General features: G+C 39.6%; 1 protein-coding gene across 1 annotated transcript in view; it reads left to right on the forward strand.

The window, feature by feature from the left end:
* The window catches only part of SCARB2 (scavenger receptor class B member 2), a 56,661-nt gene extending 37,757 nt beyond the window's left edge, over window positions 1-18,904 (forward strand). Inside the window, exons 5-12 of the mRNA XM_001096458.5 lie at window positions 1,127-1,218; window positions 1,748-1,867; window positions 3,342-3,511; window positions 7,674-7,792; window positions 9,178-9,251; window positions 11,388-11,439; window positions 14,269-14,427; window positions 15,896-18,904. Of these exons, the coding sequence (XP_001096458.2) occupies window positions 1,127-1,218; window positions 1,748-1,867; window positions 3,342-3,511; window positions 7,674-7,792; window positions 9,178-9,251; window positions 11,388-11,439; window positions 14,269-14,427; window positions 15,896-15,934 (825 nt within the window). The 3' untranslated portion in view covers window positions 15,935-18,904. The remainder of the gene's footprint in view (window positions 1-1,126; window positions 1,219-1,747; window positions 1,868-3,341; window positions 3,512-7,673; window positions 7,793-9,177; window positions 9,252-11,387; window positions 11,440-14,268; window positions 14,428-15,895) is intronic.
* The last annotated feature ends 279 nt before the right edge of the window (window positions 18,905-19,183 follow it).

Here is a 19,183-nt window from a genome sequence, read left to right on the forward strand (position 1 = left end):
ACCACATTTTGCTTATCCATTTATCAGTTGATGGACATTTGGGTTGTGTTCCTTCTTGGCTATTATTAGAAGTGCTGCTATGAATATTTATTCATACAGGCTTTTGTATGAACATTGGGTATATACCTTGAAGTGGAATTCTCTTGAGTATATACATAGGTGTGGAATTTTGGAGTCCTGTGAATTCTGTTTAATTTTTTTAGGAACCGACAAACTCTTTTCTGCAGTGACGGCAACATTTTTATATTCCTGCTAGCAGTGTATAAAGGTTCCAATTTCTCCACATCCTCACCAACGCTTACTATTTTTTTTTTTTTTAATTGCCATCCTAGTGGGTGTGAAGTGGTATCTCATTGTGGTTTTGATTTGCAATTCCCTAATAACTAATGATGCTGAACATGTTTTTATGTGCTTTTTGGCCATTATTATATTTTCTTTTGGGAAATGTCTCTTCAAATCCTTTGCCCATTTTAAAATTGAGCTCCTACTTTTTAAAACCATAAAATAATAATATGGTTAATATAGTATTTAGCAAAATAGTCACTATTTTCTGGTCCTGGTTCAGTCTTGTGTAGCAGTTAGGCCCTAGTAGGACAGTTTCATGAAGATTAAATTTTTTAGTTACTGTATTAGTTAGGGTTGCCAGAGAAACTGAATCAAGAGGGTGTGTATATGGAGATGAGAAAGAGGGAGAGAAAGAAATTTATATTATGGAATTGGCTTATGTGATTATGGGAGCTGGTAAGTCTGAAATCCATAGGGCATGCCAGCAGCTGGAAACTCAGGTAAAAGTTGATGATGTGGTCTTGAGTTTGAAATCTGTAGGGCGGGCTGGAACCTGGAAATCCAGGCAGAATTTCACTGTTGCAGTCTTGGGGAGAATTCCTCCTCTAGGAAACCTCTGTTTTTGCTTGTAAGGCTTTGAACAGATTGGATGGGGCCCCGCCACTCATTGAGGGTAACTTCGCTTAAAGTTAACTGATTGTAGATACTAATCACACCTACAAAATACCTTCACCGCACCATCTGGGCTAGTGTTTGACCAAACAACTGAGCACCATAGGCTAGCCAAGTTGTCATCAAATTATCGCAGTTACTTTAAATGATCGTATTCACGTATTTTCAGAAAAATGGGACTAATGATGGAGACTATGTTTTTCTAACTGGAGAAGACAATTACCTTAACTTTACAAAGATTGTGGAATGGAATGGGAAAACGTAAGTCTAATGATTTATCAGTGGAGTTATTTTTTCAGTTTTCATTTAAACTACATATCTACTTCTACATTGTTTAAAAAATGTGTTTAAGCCTTTTTTGGATGAAAAATATAAAAACATGTAAACAGTCTTGTAATTATTATTCTACAAATCAAGGTGGTGGTAAAACATCTTACAGAGTAAATATTCGTGATTTGTAGATTTATCATGGCCAGGCATGAATTACAGGCCAGTGAAACTTCCCACTCTTGCTTAGTAGTCATTGAGTGATGTGTAGTAGCTACAGCACAAATACTTTTCAGACCACCACATGTTTTGGGCTATTTGGCCATTGCCTCTATGAAAACTGATTTGGGGCCAGGGACCTACTTTTTCTCCCCCTTGATCTAATTAACACTGTTGTGTCTGTGTATGGAGAAGACACTGTGTGTAGATAGCTCCAGTTAAATCTTGCAAAGTCCTGACTGTTTAAGAGAATCTAAACTCAAATGTGATCATCTTTACTCTTTCTTGCGCTTATCAATTATAGGTCACTTGACTGGTGGATAACAGACAAGTGCAATATGATTAATGGAACAGATGGAGATTCTTTTCACCCACTAATAACCAAAGATGAGGTCCTTTATGTCTTCCCATCTGATTTTTGCAGGTAAAAGCTTTAAAGATAAGTTCTTTTTTAAAAATAAGGTCTTTCACTGCAAGACCACTAAAAGCATGAGGAATATATGCAGACACACTTATTATGCATGGATATTTATGCTTAATCAGTGATACATGCTGATGGCACATCGAGACAGTATAGTGTACTGGTTCACAGCACAGACTCCTGACTGTTGGTTTGAATCTTAGCTGTACCACTTATAGCTGTGTGACCTTGGGCAAATTACTTAACCACTCTGTACCTCACTTTCCTCATTTGTAAAACAAAGATAGAAATTGTTAACTATGTTAGAAGTTATGAGGACAAATGAGTTAGTATTAGTAAAATACTTAGCCCAGGGCTTGTCACACAGTAACCAATATTAAGTGTTGGCTGTTAGTTACTATGATATGCTCTGTCAAGCTTAAATTGACCTGGCCTACTTCCAGTCAATAGGTTGTCTCTACATGGAAGCCAAATAGAGGATACTATTGTCCATATTTCAGGAGAGTGGTGTCCTCAGGGGAGACAGAGACGGAATGGAATCAAGAGCATTATGTAGATAGGTTTGGTTATATCCATAATATAATTTTTATTTGTCTAAGTGGCGGATACAAAGGTATTTGTTAGAATATTTTTTCTCTTTCTGGTGCCTAAAATATTTCATTAAAAAATGCTGTGGGGGTGGTTCGTGCAGTGAAACCACCTATGTTATTCATAACCTTGCGAGAGATGTATCAACAGCTCTGGTTCAGAGATGAAAAAGTGAGGCCCAGAAGGCTATTCCGGCCAGCCTTCACAGGAGGGCCTGAGGCTCACTGGTGACTGTACATCGAAGTGGTCTGTGAGGCACTATGCAGTGTAAGCAGTGGTCATATTACACGGGACCATGTTTGAAATCAGTAAGAATGAAAGGCAGAATTACGTTGAACTCCATTTAAATAAATGACTGGGGCAAAACATGGAATCTGATTTTTTTTTTTTTTTTTTTGGTGGGGGGAAGGAATGAATATCAAAGTGTATATTCTAATAAAATATCTGCTCAGTGTAACACTTTTCAAGTGCCCCTACAAGGCCACAGCCATCGCTGCCTGTTCTACCTTAGCTTTGGCTCTGCCATGCCCTGGTTTTCCTGGCTTTGCTGGTGACCCGTCCGCACTGGCATGTGTCCATGCAGGTCTAGAGGCCTCTTATTTTTTATGTGAGTCTCCATTCTAAATGTTATCATCTTAATTTTCTACCACATATTGTTTTTTCTTGTTTGGATAATACCTCCATTGCTACCACTTAAACACCTTTCACTACAATTCATCTTCTGCTTTATTACACGTTGAGCTGACAGAATGCCTTCCAAACATTCTTTTCTACTTACCCTATGAGCTTCTGGCCACGTTGTACCTGAGAACTGTTGCTAACTTGTGAATTTGGGGCAGATTACAATGACCAGAGTCCACATTCACTTTTTATTCTTACATCCTAACAGGTCAGTGTATATTACTTTCAGTGACTATGAGAGTGTACAGGGACTGCCTGCCTTTCGCTATAAAGTTCCTGCAGAAATATTAGCTAATACGTCAGACAATGCTGGCTTCTGTATACCTGAGGGAAACTGCCTGGGCTCAGGAGTTCTGAATGTCAGCATCTGCAAGAATGGTAAGAACTCAAGAGAGGGGGTATGATAGGGGTGTCAAGAATGCAGAAGGATTGGAGTTCAACAAAGAATATGTAGCTGGGCATAGTGGCGCACACCTACACTACCAGCTACTAAGGATGCTGAGGTGGGATGATCACTTGAGCCCAGGAGTTCTAAAGTCCATCCTGGACAACATAGTGAGACCCCTATCTCTAAAAAACAAAACAAACAGAAAAGAATATGTTGTCAGCCCAATAGAAAGATCAGTTTCTTTCAAGAATAATGTTTCATAACATGGCTATTGAATGGTAAAAAAAATTATTGGCTTTTCTGTGATGCTTTTTATTTCTAGAATGCCATGTCGTGTTTTTTTTCTGGACAGTGGTTTAGAAGTCTTAACAGTAATAATAGCTCATGTTTACTAAGCACCTGATGTATGCCAGTTGCTGTCCTAAGTGCTTTACATATTTGCATGTATTAACTACATGCAAAACATTAACTGATTTCAATGTTCAAAACAATGCTGAGTCTGGGCACAGTGGCTCATGCCTGTGTTCCCAACGCTTTGAGAGGCTGAGGTGGGAGGATTGCTTGAGTCCAAGGGTTCAAGATCAGCCTGGGCAACATAGCAAGACCCCTGTCTCTACAAAAAAATAAAAAATAAAAAATTAGCTGGGTGTGGCAGCACACACCTGTAGTCACAGCTGCTCAGGAGGCTGAGGCAGAGAGATTGCTTGAGCCCAGGAGTTTGAGGTTGCAGTGTGCTATGATTGTGCTACTGCATGCCAGCCTGACCAATAGAGTGATTCCGCACCTCCCGGCCAAAAACAGATGCTAAAAGAAAAAGTGGACAACTCGGTTTTAAGAAAGGGCATATCATGGCAAAGATTCTCAGTGATTTTGAAGCAGAGTTAGTTTTAAACCCTGACACAAATGTCCCAGCGTTTCTTAAGGTCAGAGCTACTCTGCTCCTTTCCGTGAATGAGGCAGAATTATCAGTGGCACAACTGACAAAACTATTCTCTTCATCTTGAAGAGTAGTTTTAATAGCCACAAGTTGCAGAATTATTCACAACGACCTTACAGATGGTAGATATTCAGTGGCCTGTTTTTATAAGTGGGGAAACGGGCTCAGAGAGGTAACACGATTTGGATGCGACTCCTCCCTCTGAGCAGATCTCTGGCGGAACTCAGGGTCTTCTCATATTTGCCCTGTGATTCCCTCTTTGGCTATAATTCCTCTCTAAAGTTTCTCTGGAGAGCTATCTCTGTAGTCCCTTTCTCCTGAATAAAGTAATGTGCTCACTTTTGCTCCCGTATTAACGCGTTTTAAAATCTCCTTTCAGGCCTGGCATGGTGGTGTGTGCCTGTAGACTCAGCTACTCAGGAGGCTATGATGGATGAGTCGCTTGAGTCCGGTTTGATTCTAGCCTGGGCAACATAGCGAGACTCCATCTTTTAAAAAAGAAAACAAAAAAGAATAAGATATCATTTTGGAATAAGTCTGAGGTCAGCAGTATACCTCCTGATCCTTGTCTGAGAGGGCAGTGACCCCCACACCTGGCCTGACATCAGAATTATCTGAAGAGTTATTAAAATATGTTGGTGAGGCACAGTGGATCATGCCTGTAATCCTAAGCCTTTAGGAGGCTGAAGCAGGAGGCGCACTTGAGGCCAGGAGTTTAGACCTGCTGGGCAACAGGGAGACCCCATCTGAACAAAAAATTTAAAAATTAGCTGGTCATAGCTCAGCATACACCTATAGTCCCAGATACTGAGGAGGCTGAGGCTGGAGGGTCGCTTGAGCCCAGGAATTCAAGGCTGCAGTGAGCTATGATTGCAACATTGCACTCCAGCCTGGGCAACAGAGTATCCAAAAAAAATTTATATATATATATATATATATATATATATATATATATAAAATATATACGTTACATATGTATTATATATAGTGTATATATTATATTGTGTATATATTATATATAGTGTATGTATTATATAGTATATATATAATATACAACTGACAAAAGTATTTTCTTCATCTTGAAGACTAGGTTTAACAGCCGCGTGTGTGTGTATATATATTTACGTATGTATATGTTAATATATTTCTTAATATATGAATGTATTAAATTATATAGTTATATAAATATGCATATATCTGCATATACATATATTTGCTATATTTTAATATACTAGGTATGTATATAATATATAGGTATACACACATGTGCACAAGCATGCACACACACGTATGTCCTAGGGTCCCATGTTGAACATACCAGGGCCCCAGAATCTACACTTTTAACAAGTGATTTCCATAAACATGGCGTCTAGGTATTTGGGGACCATTGTGCGAGGGAACATGGTGCCCTTTACCTGGAGATAAAGACCAAGGGTGCATGGGGACATGTTCCTGGTTGTGATCTCCCCCATTGCCTTACTGGTGAATAGTCCTGAAACAGTGTCCCTGCCCCTTCATCTGGTGTGCATCTGGCTCAAAGCAAAAATGTAGATATATTTTCTCTTGCCGTTTTTATTAAATTCTATTTCCTCAAGAAGCTGATGCCAGAATCAACAGAAATATTCTACTTTACACATTTAAACTTCTTGCTACAATCCTTTTCCTCTGTTATATATTCCCAAATTGGGACTGCGGTGAAACTCTCCAGGATCATCCTCCAGTGTTTTGAATTCTACAGGGGAACATTTTGGATAGCAGGATGAGTGAGTGTTCTGGAGTCAGGCAGATCTGGGTTTGAATCCTATTCTATTTGTTGGCAAATTGGCCAAAGTTTATTAAGGAGGGTTCCAGACATCAGTTTTCTCATTAATAAAATGGAGGTGGTTATAGCTTCTTGAGGTTGTGTGAGAGTTAGAAATAATGTATGTAAAACACTCAGGACAGTGGTCCTTAATAAGCCATCAACAGATTTTAAAAATACATTTTCGAGGTCATTATAGGTCACAAAGAAGGAAGTCATGATTTTCTGGAACTGTTCAGCAGTAAACAGCAAAATGCATGTGCACGTGTGATGTGTTCCTTGAGCCATGGGCTGGTGGATATGTAAGCAAATTTAAATAACTTGCCGATAAGCTCCTTTCTCCAAAAATATATTGCCCTGGCAGCAATTATTGGGTCCCTCTCTTCTTTTCAATAGCCAGATCTAGAATAGGTTTCCTTAGTACCTTGTTTCCCTATTTGGTTATATATATATATAAACATTAAATTTATAACATAAGCACTTATTTGCTTCTTAAAATGAATAGGAAAGGAAAAAAACCCAGAATCTTTGTGATCTGGTTAGAGGCTGGGTGTATAGCACAACCACAACCAGGCTAACTCTTAAAAAATTATATAAGCCAGGTGTGGTGGCTCAAGCCTGTAATCTCAGCACTTTGGAAGGCTGAGGTGGGCAGATCACTTGAGGTAAGGAGTTTGAGACCAGCCTGGCCAACATGGCGAAACACTGTCTCTACTAAAAATACAAAAAAATTATCTGGGTGTGGTGGCGCATGCCTGTAGTCCCAGCTACTTGGGAGGCTGACGCAGGAGAATCACTTGAACCCGGGAGGCAGAGGTTGCAGTGAGCTGAGATTGTGCCTATCTTTGGTTAAAAAAGAAAAAAAAGAAAAAAAAAACCACCACAATTTTTTTTTAATTTTAGAAATAACAATAAATAAAAAGCCCACTTACTCCTAGAGAATTGTAGTTGAAACTAGTGCTTTGAGGTACAATACCCCTCATTCACTTAGTATTCTGCCTTCATAACCTGATGGCTAGCTGTCCCTGGGTAAATTTTTTAACTTTTGTGAACCTCACTTTCTTCAAATGCAAAGTGAGGCTAATAGTTCTAACTTCATTGGGCTGTTGGGAGCATTAATTAAAATAATGTATATGAAGCACTTTAACTTCTGTAAATATATGTTGAAGAATAAATAATTCAGCCTGAACTTCAGTATATAATGAGGAATAAAAAATTGGGGGTAAATGAGATGTCAGAAAATGAAGTATAAATCCTGAACTAGGAGGTAAAGAATGGTGTTTTAGCCTGCCCAAGTTAATTTATATGTAGCTTTTAAATTTTTCTTTAGGAACCAGGCTGTGGCCAGGAACTTTTATATTCAGCTTAGATTTTAAGAACAGCATCATTCATTTCTGTTTTCCTTCAAACGCAGGTGCACCCATCATTATGTCTTTCCCACACTTTTACCAAGCAGATGAGAGGTTTGTTTCTGCCATAGAAGGCATGCACCCAAATAAGGAAGACCATGAGACATTTGTGGACATTAATCCTGTGAGTACATATTTCCTCCTGGTAAAAGAGCATATGTTTTATTCTGTCTATACAGTGTTCACCAGTTTAGTCCTGAGCCTTCTTTAAAAACATCCTTACTTTCATATACATATTCAAGTGGGAGAAATTCACCTTAGTGCTAGTGGAGGCAGTGTCTCCTAGCCCTATAATTAGAAGGCTGAATTGTGTGGATTGAATAGCAGAAACACGAGCAAACCTGCCTTTAACAAAAAGCAACAGTGAAAACTCAGTTATTGGAAACTACTGAGATTGGACCCATGTAACCCGGTCAATCTTCTGTTGCTAGCCTTGGACCTCAACATATATTTATTTGTCCCCTTGGGACACAGATCAAAAAAGTTAAAGATGTCCCTTTGCTTCCTCACTGCCAGGAGTATTTTGGTTGAAATATGAATATGTATATTAACCTCAGGCACTTTTGGCAAACTTCTTTCTACAGGTTATTTGAGAGTTTATTATCTTATTAATTATAAAGGTATCAGATATACATAGAGGAGACATACATATGTGTGTGTGTGTGTGTGTGTGTGTGTATAATACACATTTAATCCTGTATTCATAGAGGAGAAAAACAAAAACCATGCTAACCATGTCTTCATTTTTGGAATTTGAACATTATAGACCAATAAAAAAAAAAGCAAGAACATTCTTTTAGCACAGTATTTTATGGGTACTTCACACTCTTAGCTACATACATTGCATTTGTATCTGAGAAACCATTGATCTTATGCTCTGGTGAATAAGATCGTATGTGGTTTTCTCCCTTTTCTCTCTTAGCCATCAGCTGATCAGTTCCCTTGGATCAGCCAAACTGTTAGCAGTGCTTGTCACCAAGGGATGAATGCAGTCTTATAACCTTAGTGCAAAGATGGAGCTGCCCTAAGGAAGACAAGTGCTGCAGTTGTCCCCCATGGCTGTGCTAGGTGGGCCCTATACTTGGATGCCACTCTCTGGCAGTGACCACCACCCTCTGCTTAGCTCTCTGGACAACTGCCTGGAAATCCAGACGTGACAGGCTATCTTTTGGGTCTCCTTCCTGTTGGAGTCCTTCTGAGGCTGTGCTACTCAAAGTGGCAGCATCCTGGGAGCTTGTTAGAAATGGCCAGTCTACTGAATCAGAGCCTACATTTTAACAGGATTCCCAAGGACCCACATTCATACTCATGTTTGAGACACATTGGTGTACCAGCCACCTAATACATGGTTCTCATTCTGTTCTGGGGATCACTTTTACTTGTTTCCACTCTAACACATGGTAATGGTCACCTTGTTTATCAGGACTACACAGAAATGGTGCTCTATTGAAAAAGTTGTTTGCAGTTTAATAAATCCTAATGTTTCCTTTTCACTTCTCTGATTTGCAGTTGACTGGAATAATCCTAAAAGCAGCCAAGAGGTTCCAAATCAACATTTATGTCAAAAAATTAGATGACTTTGTGTAAGTTTTGTTTCTTTCTATGGAGGAGACAGCAGTTTTGCTCCATTGCCCTTCTGGTGGGGTTGATGGCAGGAGGACTACAGCCTACTTCACCTAAGTCTGCTCACCCCTGCCCTTCAGGGATGGGGCAGGATCAGCATTTTCATGGGTGCCTTGGTCTTGGAATTTACTTGTTGTATTTAATCATACAGTTACAGAGTGCTTCCCACGGATCAGGTATTATTCTTAGCACCTTATGTAGATTCACATATAACCTTGTATTGTCCCCATTTTACAGATGAGGAAACAGAAGCAGAGCGTTTAGGTAACTTGCTAGAGGCCACACAGCCTTACTGTCTAGTCAACTTTTACCCACTCCACTAAGCCTTTCTCTCATGCACCTTGACTCTCTTGGTGTATTAGGCTGTTCTTGTGTTGCTATAAAGAAATACCTGGCTGGGCGCAGTGGCTCACGCCTGTAATCCCAGCACTTTAGGAGGCCAAGGTGGGTGGATCACGAGGTCAGGAGATTGAGACCATCCTGGCCAACATGGTGAAACCCCGTCTCTACTAAAAATTCAAAAATTAGCTGAGCATGGTGGTGGGTGCCTGTAATCCGAGCTATTTGAGAGGCTGAGGCAGGAGAATCGCTTGAACCAGGGAATCAGAGGTTGCAGTGAGCTGAGATAGTGCCACTGCACTCCAGTCTGGTTACGGAGCAAGACTCTGTCTCAGGAAAAAAAAAAAGAAAGAGAGAGAGAGAGGGAGGGAGGGAAGGAAGTGGGGGAAGGAAAGGAAGGAAGGAAGGAAAGGAAGGAAAGAAAGACCTGAGATTGGTTAATTTATAAAGAGATTTAATTGGCTCACAGTTCCATAGGCTGTACAGGAAGCATGGTGCTGGCCATCGGCTCAGTTTCTAGGGATGCCTCAGGGAGCTTTTGCTCATGACGGAAGATGAAGCAGGAACAAGGTACATCACATGGGGTGAGCAGGAGCAAGAGAAAGAGGAGGGGAGGTGCCACACACTTTTAAATACCAGATCTCATGAGAACTCACTGTCACAAGGACAGCACCAAGGGAATTGTGCTAAACCATTCATGAGAAATCCACCGCCATGATCCAACCACTGCCCACCAAGCCCCACCTCTAACACTGGGGATTACATTTCACCCTGAGATTTGGGGGAAAAAGTATCCAAACTCTATCACTCAGAGACTTGAGACAGAGCCTCTTCCTCTTCCCCTCTCTCTGTTCCCACTGGTCCCCCTTGGGGCCAACCATAACTCTCATTTGTATAGTTATAATCTCTTGAGTCTAGCCTTACCTCCCCATGCTGCAACTTAATTTGAATTCCAAAGTATAATCTCCTGCTCAGATTTTTCAATGGGAATTTTTTAGGAATGAAATAAACAGGATGCAAAACTATGCATAATTATCTATCTATAAAACTTGACTTGTTTACCTCATTGAATTTGCCAGATTTAATACCAGGTGTCATGGCTTTTTCTAAGAAGTAGATGTGGTTTACAAGAATGCATTTTGTCATCTGTGTGTGTATTTCTGAGGCAGTATAATTTAGTAGTTAAGAGCTGGAACCTTAGAATCAAAGTGGAATTACATTTCTGGCTCCATCACTTACTTGTAGTGATCCTAGGCAAATTATGTAGCCTTTCTGAGTCAGAATTTTCTCATCTGTAAACCTAGGACAGTAATACCTACTGCATGTTACTACTGTAGGAATTGAGTGAGATAATATCCCAAAAACACCTGGCACAGAGCTGGTATGTGGTACGTGCTCAGTTGGCTCTTGTTGCAAAGACGGTACTTCAGTGGCCTAGTTACAAAACACTCTGAGGAGTGACAGCTTTGTTCTGTCAACTGGAGCCTTCTCTGATGACTCTAAGGAGAATAGTAATCATTTTAAGGAATCTGCCTTCAGTATCTTGTGTTTTGATAAACGTACAGCACTTGAATTGCCAGACAGACTGGAATCTAACTTGTGGTGTATATGTTTGCAAAGATAACTAAGAAATCAGTAAATTCTGGGTAATTTAAGAAATAAGTGTACTGGAATCTTCATATAAATGTGTCTGTCCAGGAAAGTGTGCCATTGTGATGAGGATGTCTCTGAAACAATCTCATCCTTTATCTTTGTAGTGAAACGGGAGACATTAGAACCATGGTTTTCCCAGTGATGTACCTCAATGAGGTAAGTCCTGAGACAGAGGGAGCCACGGGTGTTTTCAGACTCAGAAAAAATCCATTATGATGTCTACTGTTGTAGTTATGTGTAAGTTATGACAAAAAGGCAAAAGATTTTTAAAACCTGTTATTCCTCTGAAATTTTCACTTAAATGTTCACATGAATCTGCCTGTGTCTGAGAGCTGATTTGGAGAAATGACGGAAAGAAATTTTCCTTCTCAAGAATACTATTTGGGCAAAACTCCCTTTTGGGGAGCTGCTCATGTAAGAAACAAAAACAGGAAAATGAGCCATTGGCAGGCATTGTTGAAGCAGGGAAATAGCTCACACTCAGATAGATGCCAGCTAGACCTTTGTCTCCTCCTCCTTTGAAACCATGCTGGTTTAAGACACCTGTGGTAAATTCTTTTCTGAATCACATATCACGTTTACTGTAGTTATATCTCCTCAGTTTCTCCTGCTTCCACCCAGCTTGAGGAAAAAAACACAGGTTTTTTTCTTCAACGAATTCTTGACTGGCAAATTTCTACTTTTTATTGTTTTTCTATTTCCTAAAAATACTTACTGTTTGTAGAATATCAATAGAGATTAGCAAGAAAAATTAAAATCACTATTCACAAAATCTGTGTCAGCCTGATAATATTGTTTCTATTTATTTTACTCAATGTATTGTACAGTTTTTTCCAATAACAACTTTAAAAGGTAATCTAACGTTTTACATTTTATAAAACGTGTGCTCTTTATAGAACTCTTAGAAATTTTTTAAAAAATTGATTTAAAAAGTAAATTACTGCTAAGTCCCTCTCTCTCAGAGACAGGTGCAGTTCAGATGTCAACTCCTGATATTTTCGTGTTCTTGCTATTACATCGCTGAAATCATATGATAGATACAATTTTATATCTTTCTTTCTTCATTTAGCATTATATTGGTATTCACATTTACAAACTTAAGGGTTTGTGATTACAATTCTAAGATGAGGTTTTTATTGTTTCATAGGAAAAATTCAGGCAATATTTACCAATTCATAGGATCTCTTTGCAATTGCTCCTGGATCATCCATGTTCCTGTTTGTGGGCAGGGGCATGAAAGTAGGTCTTTTTGAATATGCAGAAGGGCCCTTTTCTGCCAGTTTCTGTTAAGTTGTGGCATATTTGAAGTCCTTCCACCCCCAACTTCTACTTCGCTTTTTTGTGAAAGACTAGATTAAGTCCAGGTGTGTGGAGTGGAACTTTGTATTTTTGCTGCCTCCTAGGAACAGCTTGATTATTCTCTTCTCTAGAAAAATAAAATATTAGACCTGGAAGTGACCTTGGAGACTGTTGCCGCACCACCTTTTTACCGAGGAGGAAACTCTAGCCAGTTATTGGAAAAACTGTCTTAGAACCCAATCCCCTGACTCGGTCCAGTGAAAAAAATTTTTTTTTTTTTTTTTTTTTTTTTTTTTTTTTTGAGACAGGGTCTCACACCCTGTGCAGTGGTGCAATTTCGGCGCCTGGGCTCAAGTGATCCTCCCACCTCTGCCTTCCAAGTAGCTGGAACTACAGGTGTGTGCCACCATGGCTGGCTAAATTTTTTTTTTTTTTTTTTTTCCTGAGATGGAGTCTAGCTCTGTTACCCAGGCTGGAGGGCAGTGGCCCAATCTCAGCTCACTGCAACCTCTGCCTCCTGGGTTCAAGTGATTCTCATGCCTCAGCCTCCCAAGTAGCTGGGACTAAGGTGCCCACCACCACACCTGGCTAAGTTTTGTATTTTTAGCAGTGATGAGGTTTCATCATGTTGAAACTCATGACCTCAAGTGATCTGCCCACCTCGGCCTCCCAAAGTGCTGGGATTACAGGCATGAGCCACCATGCCCAGCCCCGGCTAATTTTTGTATTTTTGTAGAGAGGTGGTTTCACCACATTGCTCAGGCTGGTCTCAAACTCTTGAGCTCAAGCAGTCTGCTTGCCTTGGCCTCCCCAAAGTGCTGGGATTACAGGCGTGTGCAACTATGCCAGGCCTCCAATGCAAATTAAGCGTAAACTAGGCCAGAATTGTTGCTCATAATTTCTATGGAATTAAGCTCTTCAGATACCTCACTCATTACACTAGGTGGTAATTCCTCTGCTCTGCATACACTGTTATTCTAGTACATTTCCTACTATCAACAGTCTCTGGAATTCTGGTTAGCCCACAACTTCGCTGAGCACTTTCTGTAGAGGGCTGTGGTCCTGATTACTATAGATGTAACCAAGAAAGAAATTATACTTTCCACATACCATTTTTGGAGTGTTTCATTTATTTATTCATTTAATCAGCCAGCATTAATCAAGCACCTACTGTGTGCTGGGTGCTATACCCAGTGTGGAGGTGACTGAGGTTAAGTCTTGCCTTCAGGGTCTTCACAGTCATTGTAAGATAGACAGTTACAATGCAGAGTGCAAGGACAATGATGGAGGTAGAGAGTGAGATGGAAACTTAGGGAAGAGGCCTTTGACTAGGCCTGAGGTAGCCAGAGAAAACTTTTGGAAGGAAGTGATGCTGAGCTGATTTTTAAGGATGAATTGGAATTATCTGACATAAAACAAAAGATGATACTGTCTCAGTATTTCTGAATACATTTTACCTCCTTTTTCCAATCTATTTTAAGAGTAAAAAGATGTCTTCAGGAGAAGACAAGATATTAATGAATAAATGTCCCTTCTGATTACTCTGACTTATAAATGGATTTTCAGTATATTTGGTTTGCTAAGAGGAGGAGATTCCCAAATTGTATTAAATGAAAGATATAGCCAAAAAAGGTTACACACTGGATGTTTAGTCATCAAGGGAATACTATTTTCTTGCCTCTCCAGAGTGTTCTCATTGATAAAGAGACGGCGAGTCGACTGAAGTCTGTGATTAACACTACTTTGATTATCACCAACATACCCTACATCATCATGGCACTGGGTGTGTTCTTCGGTTTGGTTTTTACCTGGCTTGCATGCAAAGGACAGGGATCCATGGATGAGGTGAGAACTGGCTGAAGGAACTTCTTCCTTATTGGATAACTTTACCTGAGGAATTCAACTGTACTTCACTGAAGGGCTGTCAGCTGGCTTATTAGGATGAATTCTGGGATTTTGTGCTGGGCATAGTGATTTCATTCTTATTTTACTGTTGGACCAAATGGGAAGCAAAGGAAGTATGTCAAAGAAAGTGGAGGGATAGAATGTACCATCTAGTATTTGGGGAATAGAATCTCTTTGGATATATCCTCTGGGAGTTAACTTTACGTCTTTGAAAACAATAACCTGAAAGAAAAGGAAGAATATATAACAGTTACACATCTGATCTTTGGTGTCAGACTGCCTGAGTTCAAATCCCAGTTCTGCCACTTAATAGCTATACGACCCTAGAAACTGTGCTTGAATTTCTTCATCTGTAAAATGGGATAATAAAAGCCTCCCTTATGAGTTTTTCATGAGGATTAGATGATATAGTAGACATAAAGGACTTGGCCCAGTGTTAGCATATAGTAAGAGCTCAATAAAGGATTAAGTATTATTAAATATGATAAAACAGCTCCAAGATTATAGAGCAAGGCAGGCAGGGCCCTGCTTGGAAAGAATCCCTGATGTATTCGAAGATACCTATGATTTAGGTATCACTGCATAATAAATGATTGGAACACGGGCATACTTTCCTGGAAGGCTAGGATAAAGAGTTGGGTTGGCCTCTCCAGTGACCAGCAGCCCAACCAGGAACCTGAATACCTCCAATGAGCCTTTTCTGTAGAAGCCCTTCTTAAATTTTCTGCAACTTCCTTTTTTACAACAGAGGCCTTTTTTTCCTCCAGTTTCCTCAACTAAGTGTCCGAGGCAAATGTGAAGTAGAAAATAAATAAGTGAAACCATCTGAGTAAAATTAGCTGAATTTCCCTGACTTCCATATTCTTCCATTATTTCTCTTATCCCATGGCAGTCACTTTAGCTTGAATTAGCTGTGAGGCAAACTATTTTGCCATTTCTATGTGTGGATCTTCCAGTCTGACTTTGTGCAGTCACTGAAATTGTCTTAAGCACAAATGAAACCTCATGGAAATGTTAATTACTGCTCCTATAATTAACCTTCCTCATATATTCAACAAGCAAGCAATTATTGAGAACTACTATCTCTGAGACACTACTCCTTAGTAGGTTTCAAACCAGGAAGCAGGCAAATTCCATAGAGTCTAAGTTTTATAATCCAGATCAGCACAGAGAAGGGTACTGCTCTGGTATTGAGGGTGAGAGTGGTCAGAAAAGGCCTCCTGAAAAGGTTAGGCCTGAATCTTCAAGAACAAGCAGTAGTCCAATAGGGAAGGTAAGGGGGATGAGCCACCTTCCTATAGGTCTCTCCTCCTTCCATGCCCCCACTCCTCACCCAAACTTTTCACACTGGGGAGAAGTTTCTGACAGGAACACCTAATTTCTTTGTCTTCTCTCTTCTGTGTTTCAGGGAACAGCGGATGAAAGAGCACCCCTCATTCGAACCTAAACATTGCCTTTGCTTGGTGAAGAAACCATGTGAGCTGTCCTGACCTGGACCATGATGTGGGGAAACCCTCCACCTCCTCGCAGGCTTGTTGCCTGTTGAAAGAAGGGAAAAGACACGGCGCTGGCAAGTGATAGGAACATTCTGGCCAGAGGTTAAAGAGCAGGCTGACATGGCTGGCCATTAAGCTTTATAAAATCATGTGGGCTCTGAAATTGTTTTTTTATGTGTCTAGCAAGTATTTAATAAACCCATGTATAGTAATTTTGTTGTTGTTGGGTGCTGGTAGCTCCAGAATTTTGTGACCACTGTTGTGGGTAAAATGTCTCTGCATCACTTGTTAATGCTACTTGGTCTAACTTTATTCAGTATGCTTCATTCACCGAACTTTGTGCTCAAAATGCGTATATACCATTTTATGTTGTATTCCATCATTTCACTTGCAAAACAGAAGTAAATAAGAGTTCGGGACCCAGGGTAAAATGGTAGCTTCATCCAGTATATCATTCAAATGCATCTGATTTCTAAAATATTACATATTACATTTTATGTTGATCTTCAGTTCATAATTCCTCCAGGAAAACTCAGTCTTCCAACTACAATAAAATACTGGGTAGAATCAAATAGGAAAGGGGTTGGGTGGGGCAGTACCCATGAGTTGATAGTGATAAGCTTCTAAGGATTTTTAACTTGTACTTTTGTGAACGAAGAGAATGCATAAATAATGTCGGTGAGGATAAGTACAGATATTTCATGTAGAGTAGAATTAAATGCTAGTTATGATGCTTGTGGATAGTTGTTATTTTTTTAGTCAAAATGATCGTGCTGTGAAAAGATGCTCCTGAATGTAATGAGTAACTGATTTTTCTTCCTGAGTCACCCTTGCCAAATATGATACTGTATTAATTAATCTAATATTGAGTGATTATTTGTAAAATTATGAATATGGGAAATCCATTTATCTACAGCCTAAGTTACACATAAGTTTCAGAAAGTCTGATTAGACTAAAGAGACATTTCTTCTGGGAAAGCCTTCTTGGTAATTTTGAAATTCTTTTTACAAGTTCTTTCCTCAGATTCAGTTCTTTCCAGTGTTTTGTAGCTCACAGTCACTCACTGAATAGAAAAACGTGTGCCCTACACTTCCTGTGACAATCATTTTGCTGACAGAATGATGGATGTTTAAAATGTTGCACAAAGTACTTTAAAGAAAGGTCTGTTAGGACCAGAAGCAGAGACACCACTTTTCAAAGGACTTCTTGGTTTCAGCATAACCAAAGGCAGGGAATTGGGAACCACCATATGTCACAGTGTTCAGAATTCAAGCATATTTAAGGGCATTTTCTTTGATTCTCAAAGTTCACCATTCATTTTGAATTAAGAAGCCTATGCATTTAGCTGACAAAGTGCTTACAGAATTTCTTAACAACTGAACCACTCGAAAAGATTTTTTTTTGTTTAAAACTAGATTTCAGTGTAAGCAAATGAAGAAAAAATATATAGATTTCATTTCCATAGCTTCTTATCCCTGTATTGAGGTAATAAATTGTTTTACTGACAATTTTTCCTTTTTCTACACTAAAACAATATGTGATATGTTTCCCCTCTTGAAGAGGCAATTCATTAAACTCTCAACTTTTCTATAGAATCAAGATAGAAACTTTAGATACTCCAACTCACCAAAATGTAAAAAAACTAAGAAAAATATTGGGTCTGCAATAATGCTAAATATCTAGATTTTTAGAATTTATAAATATTTAACTAGATAATTGGGCATGTCTTATTTATGCATGTACTTATCCATACTAATAAAATGGACACGCTAGTGCATACTTATTGGCTTAGTCCTATTATCAGGATAGAATCATCTGTGAGGATATTTTTAATACTGTAAATGATAACAGTTAATGATATACACATTTAGACTGAGTTACACACTGGCAGGGAGACCAAAAACATATTACTTCCATACTTGTGTCATGATTCTTTTTTTTGAGACAGTCTCACTCTGTCACCCAGGCTGGAGTGCAGTGGGGTGATCTCACCTCACAGCAACCTCTGCCTCCCGGGTTCAAGCAATTCTTCTGCCTCAGCCTCCCAAGTAGCTGGGACTACAGGCACATGCCACCACGCCCAGCTAAATTTTGTATTTTTAGTGGAGACGGGGTTTCACCATGTTGGCCAGGATGGTCTCGATCTCCTGACCTTGCTAGCCACACGCCTCAGCCTCCCAAAGTGCTGGGATTACAGGTGTGAGCCACTGCCCCTGGCCTGTGTCATGATTCTTAATAGTTACTTGGTTAAAATCACATTTGATACTATCCTTCTGAAAAGTCTGAGACAGACGTACAAACTACAGTCAAAATTATAGCTTCAGAGGAATGAATGCACCTATTAGGCTTTAAGTTAAAGATAAATTATTTCTCATGCTTATTCTCTTGCGGCAGTTATCTTAGAAAGACCCTCAAAGGCTTTGTGATTGTAAGCACTGTCATGATCACAGAATGCAAGCTTCTGGTACCATGATCCTCAACTTAGGAAGAAACCAAGACAGAGAGCTTAACTCACTTCTCTCAGGGAAAATTAGGAGTTGAGCACAGGACAGGAGATGGGCTTTGCCACTTTTAGCTCCAGGCTTTTCCAACCAGATTTTATTTCCTTATGTTCTAGAAAGATCACTAATGGTCAAGTGGAACAAGCACTACACGACTAACCCCTATTGGGGTTTTTAACTTAAGGGAGGCTAATTTTTAATTTAAATTGCTTGAGATATGAGTTCTGCAAAAGGTGGTCCGTATCCTTGGCCCTCTGGGCATTATCACTAAATTGCTTGTGCCTGTTAATGAGAATACTGACCAGAATGCTCTTCATGTAGCTCATACAGTTGGTTCACTTCATGCGGTTCTTGACGTGTTTATTTCTACCCTTAATGCAATGAAATGTTTCACTAATAAAAAACCACTTTATATAAAATTGCACTAGAAGTTATATGTCATTGGATGTCCTGTTGTTTATGGAGTTTCACTGGAAAGATGTTTCTTGACAGAGGCAGCCCTGAGTCACACACTTGGACCATGTCTGATTTCAGCTTCGCTGTAGTGGACGGTTACAATCAGCCTGACAAGTTCCACTCCAAGCAGTCCCACACTCTGCTTTTCTGTCTTGAGTCTTTCTCAAGAGCCCTTGAGAAAGTATCAGGGAGTTAATAACCCAAGGCAACCCTCAACTAAATGGGGCAGGAGTCAGTCAGCT

Source organism: Macaca mulatta, chromosome 5 (genome assembly GCF_049350105.2).
Source record: "Macaca mulatta isolate MMU2019108-1 chromosome 5, T2T-MMU8v2.0, whole genome shotgun sequence".
NCBI lineage: Eukaryota > Metazoa > Chordata > Mammalia > Primates > Cercopithecidae > Macaca > Macaca mulatta.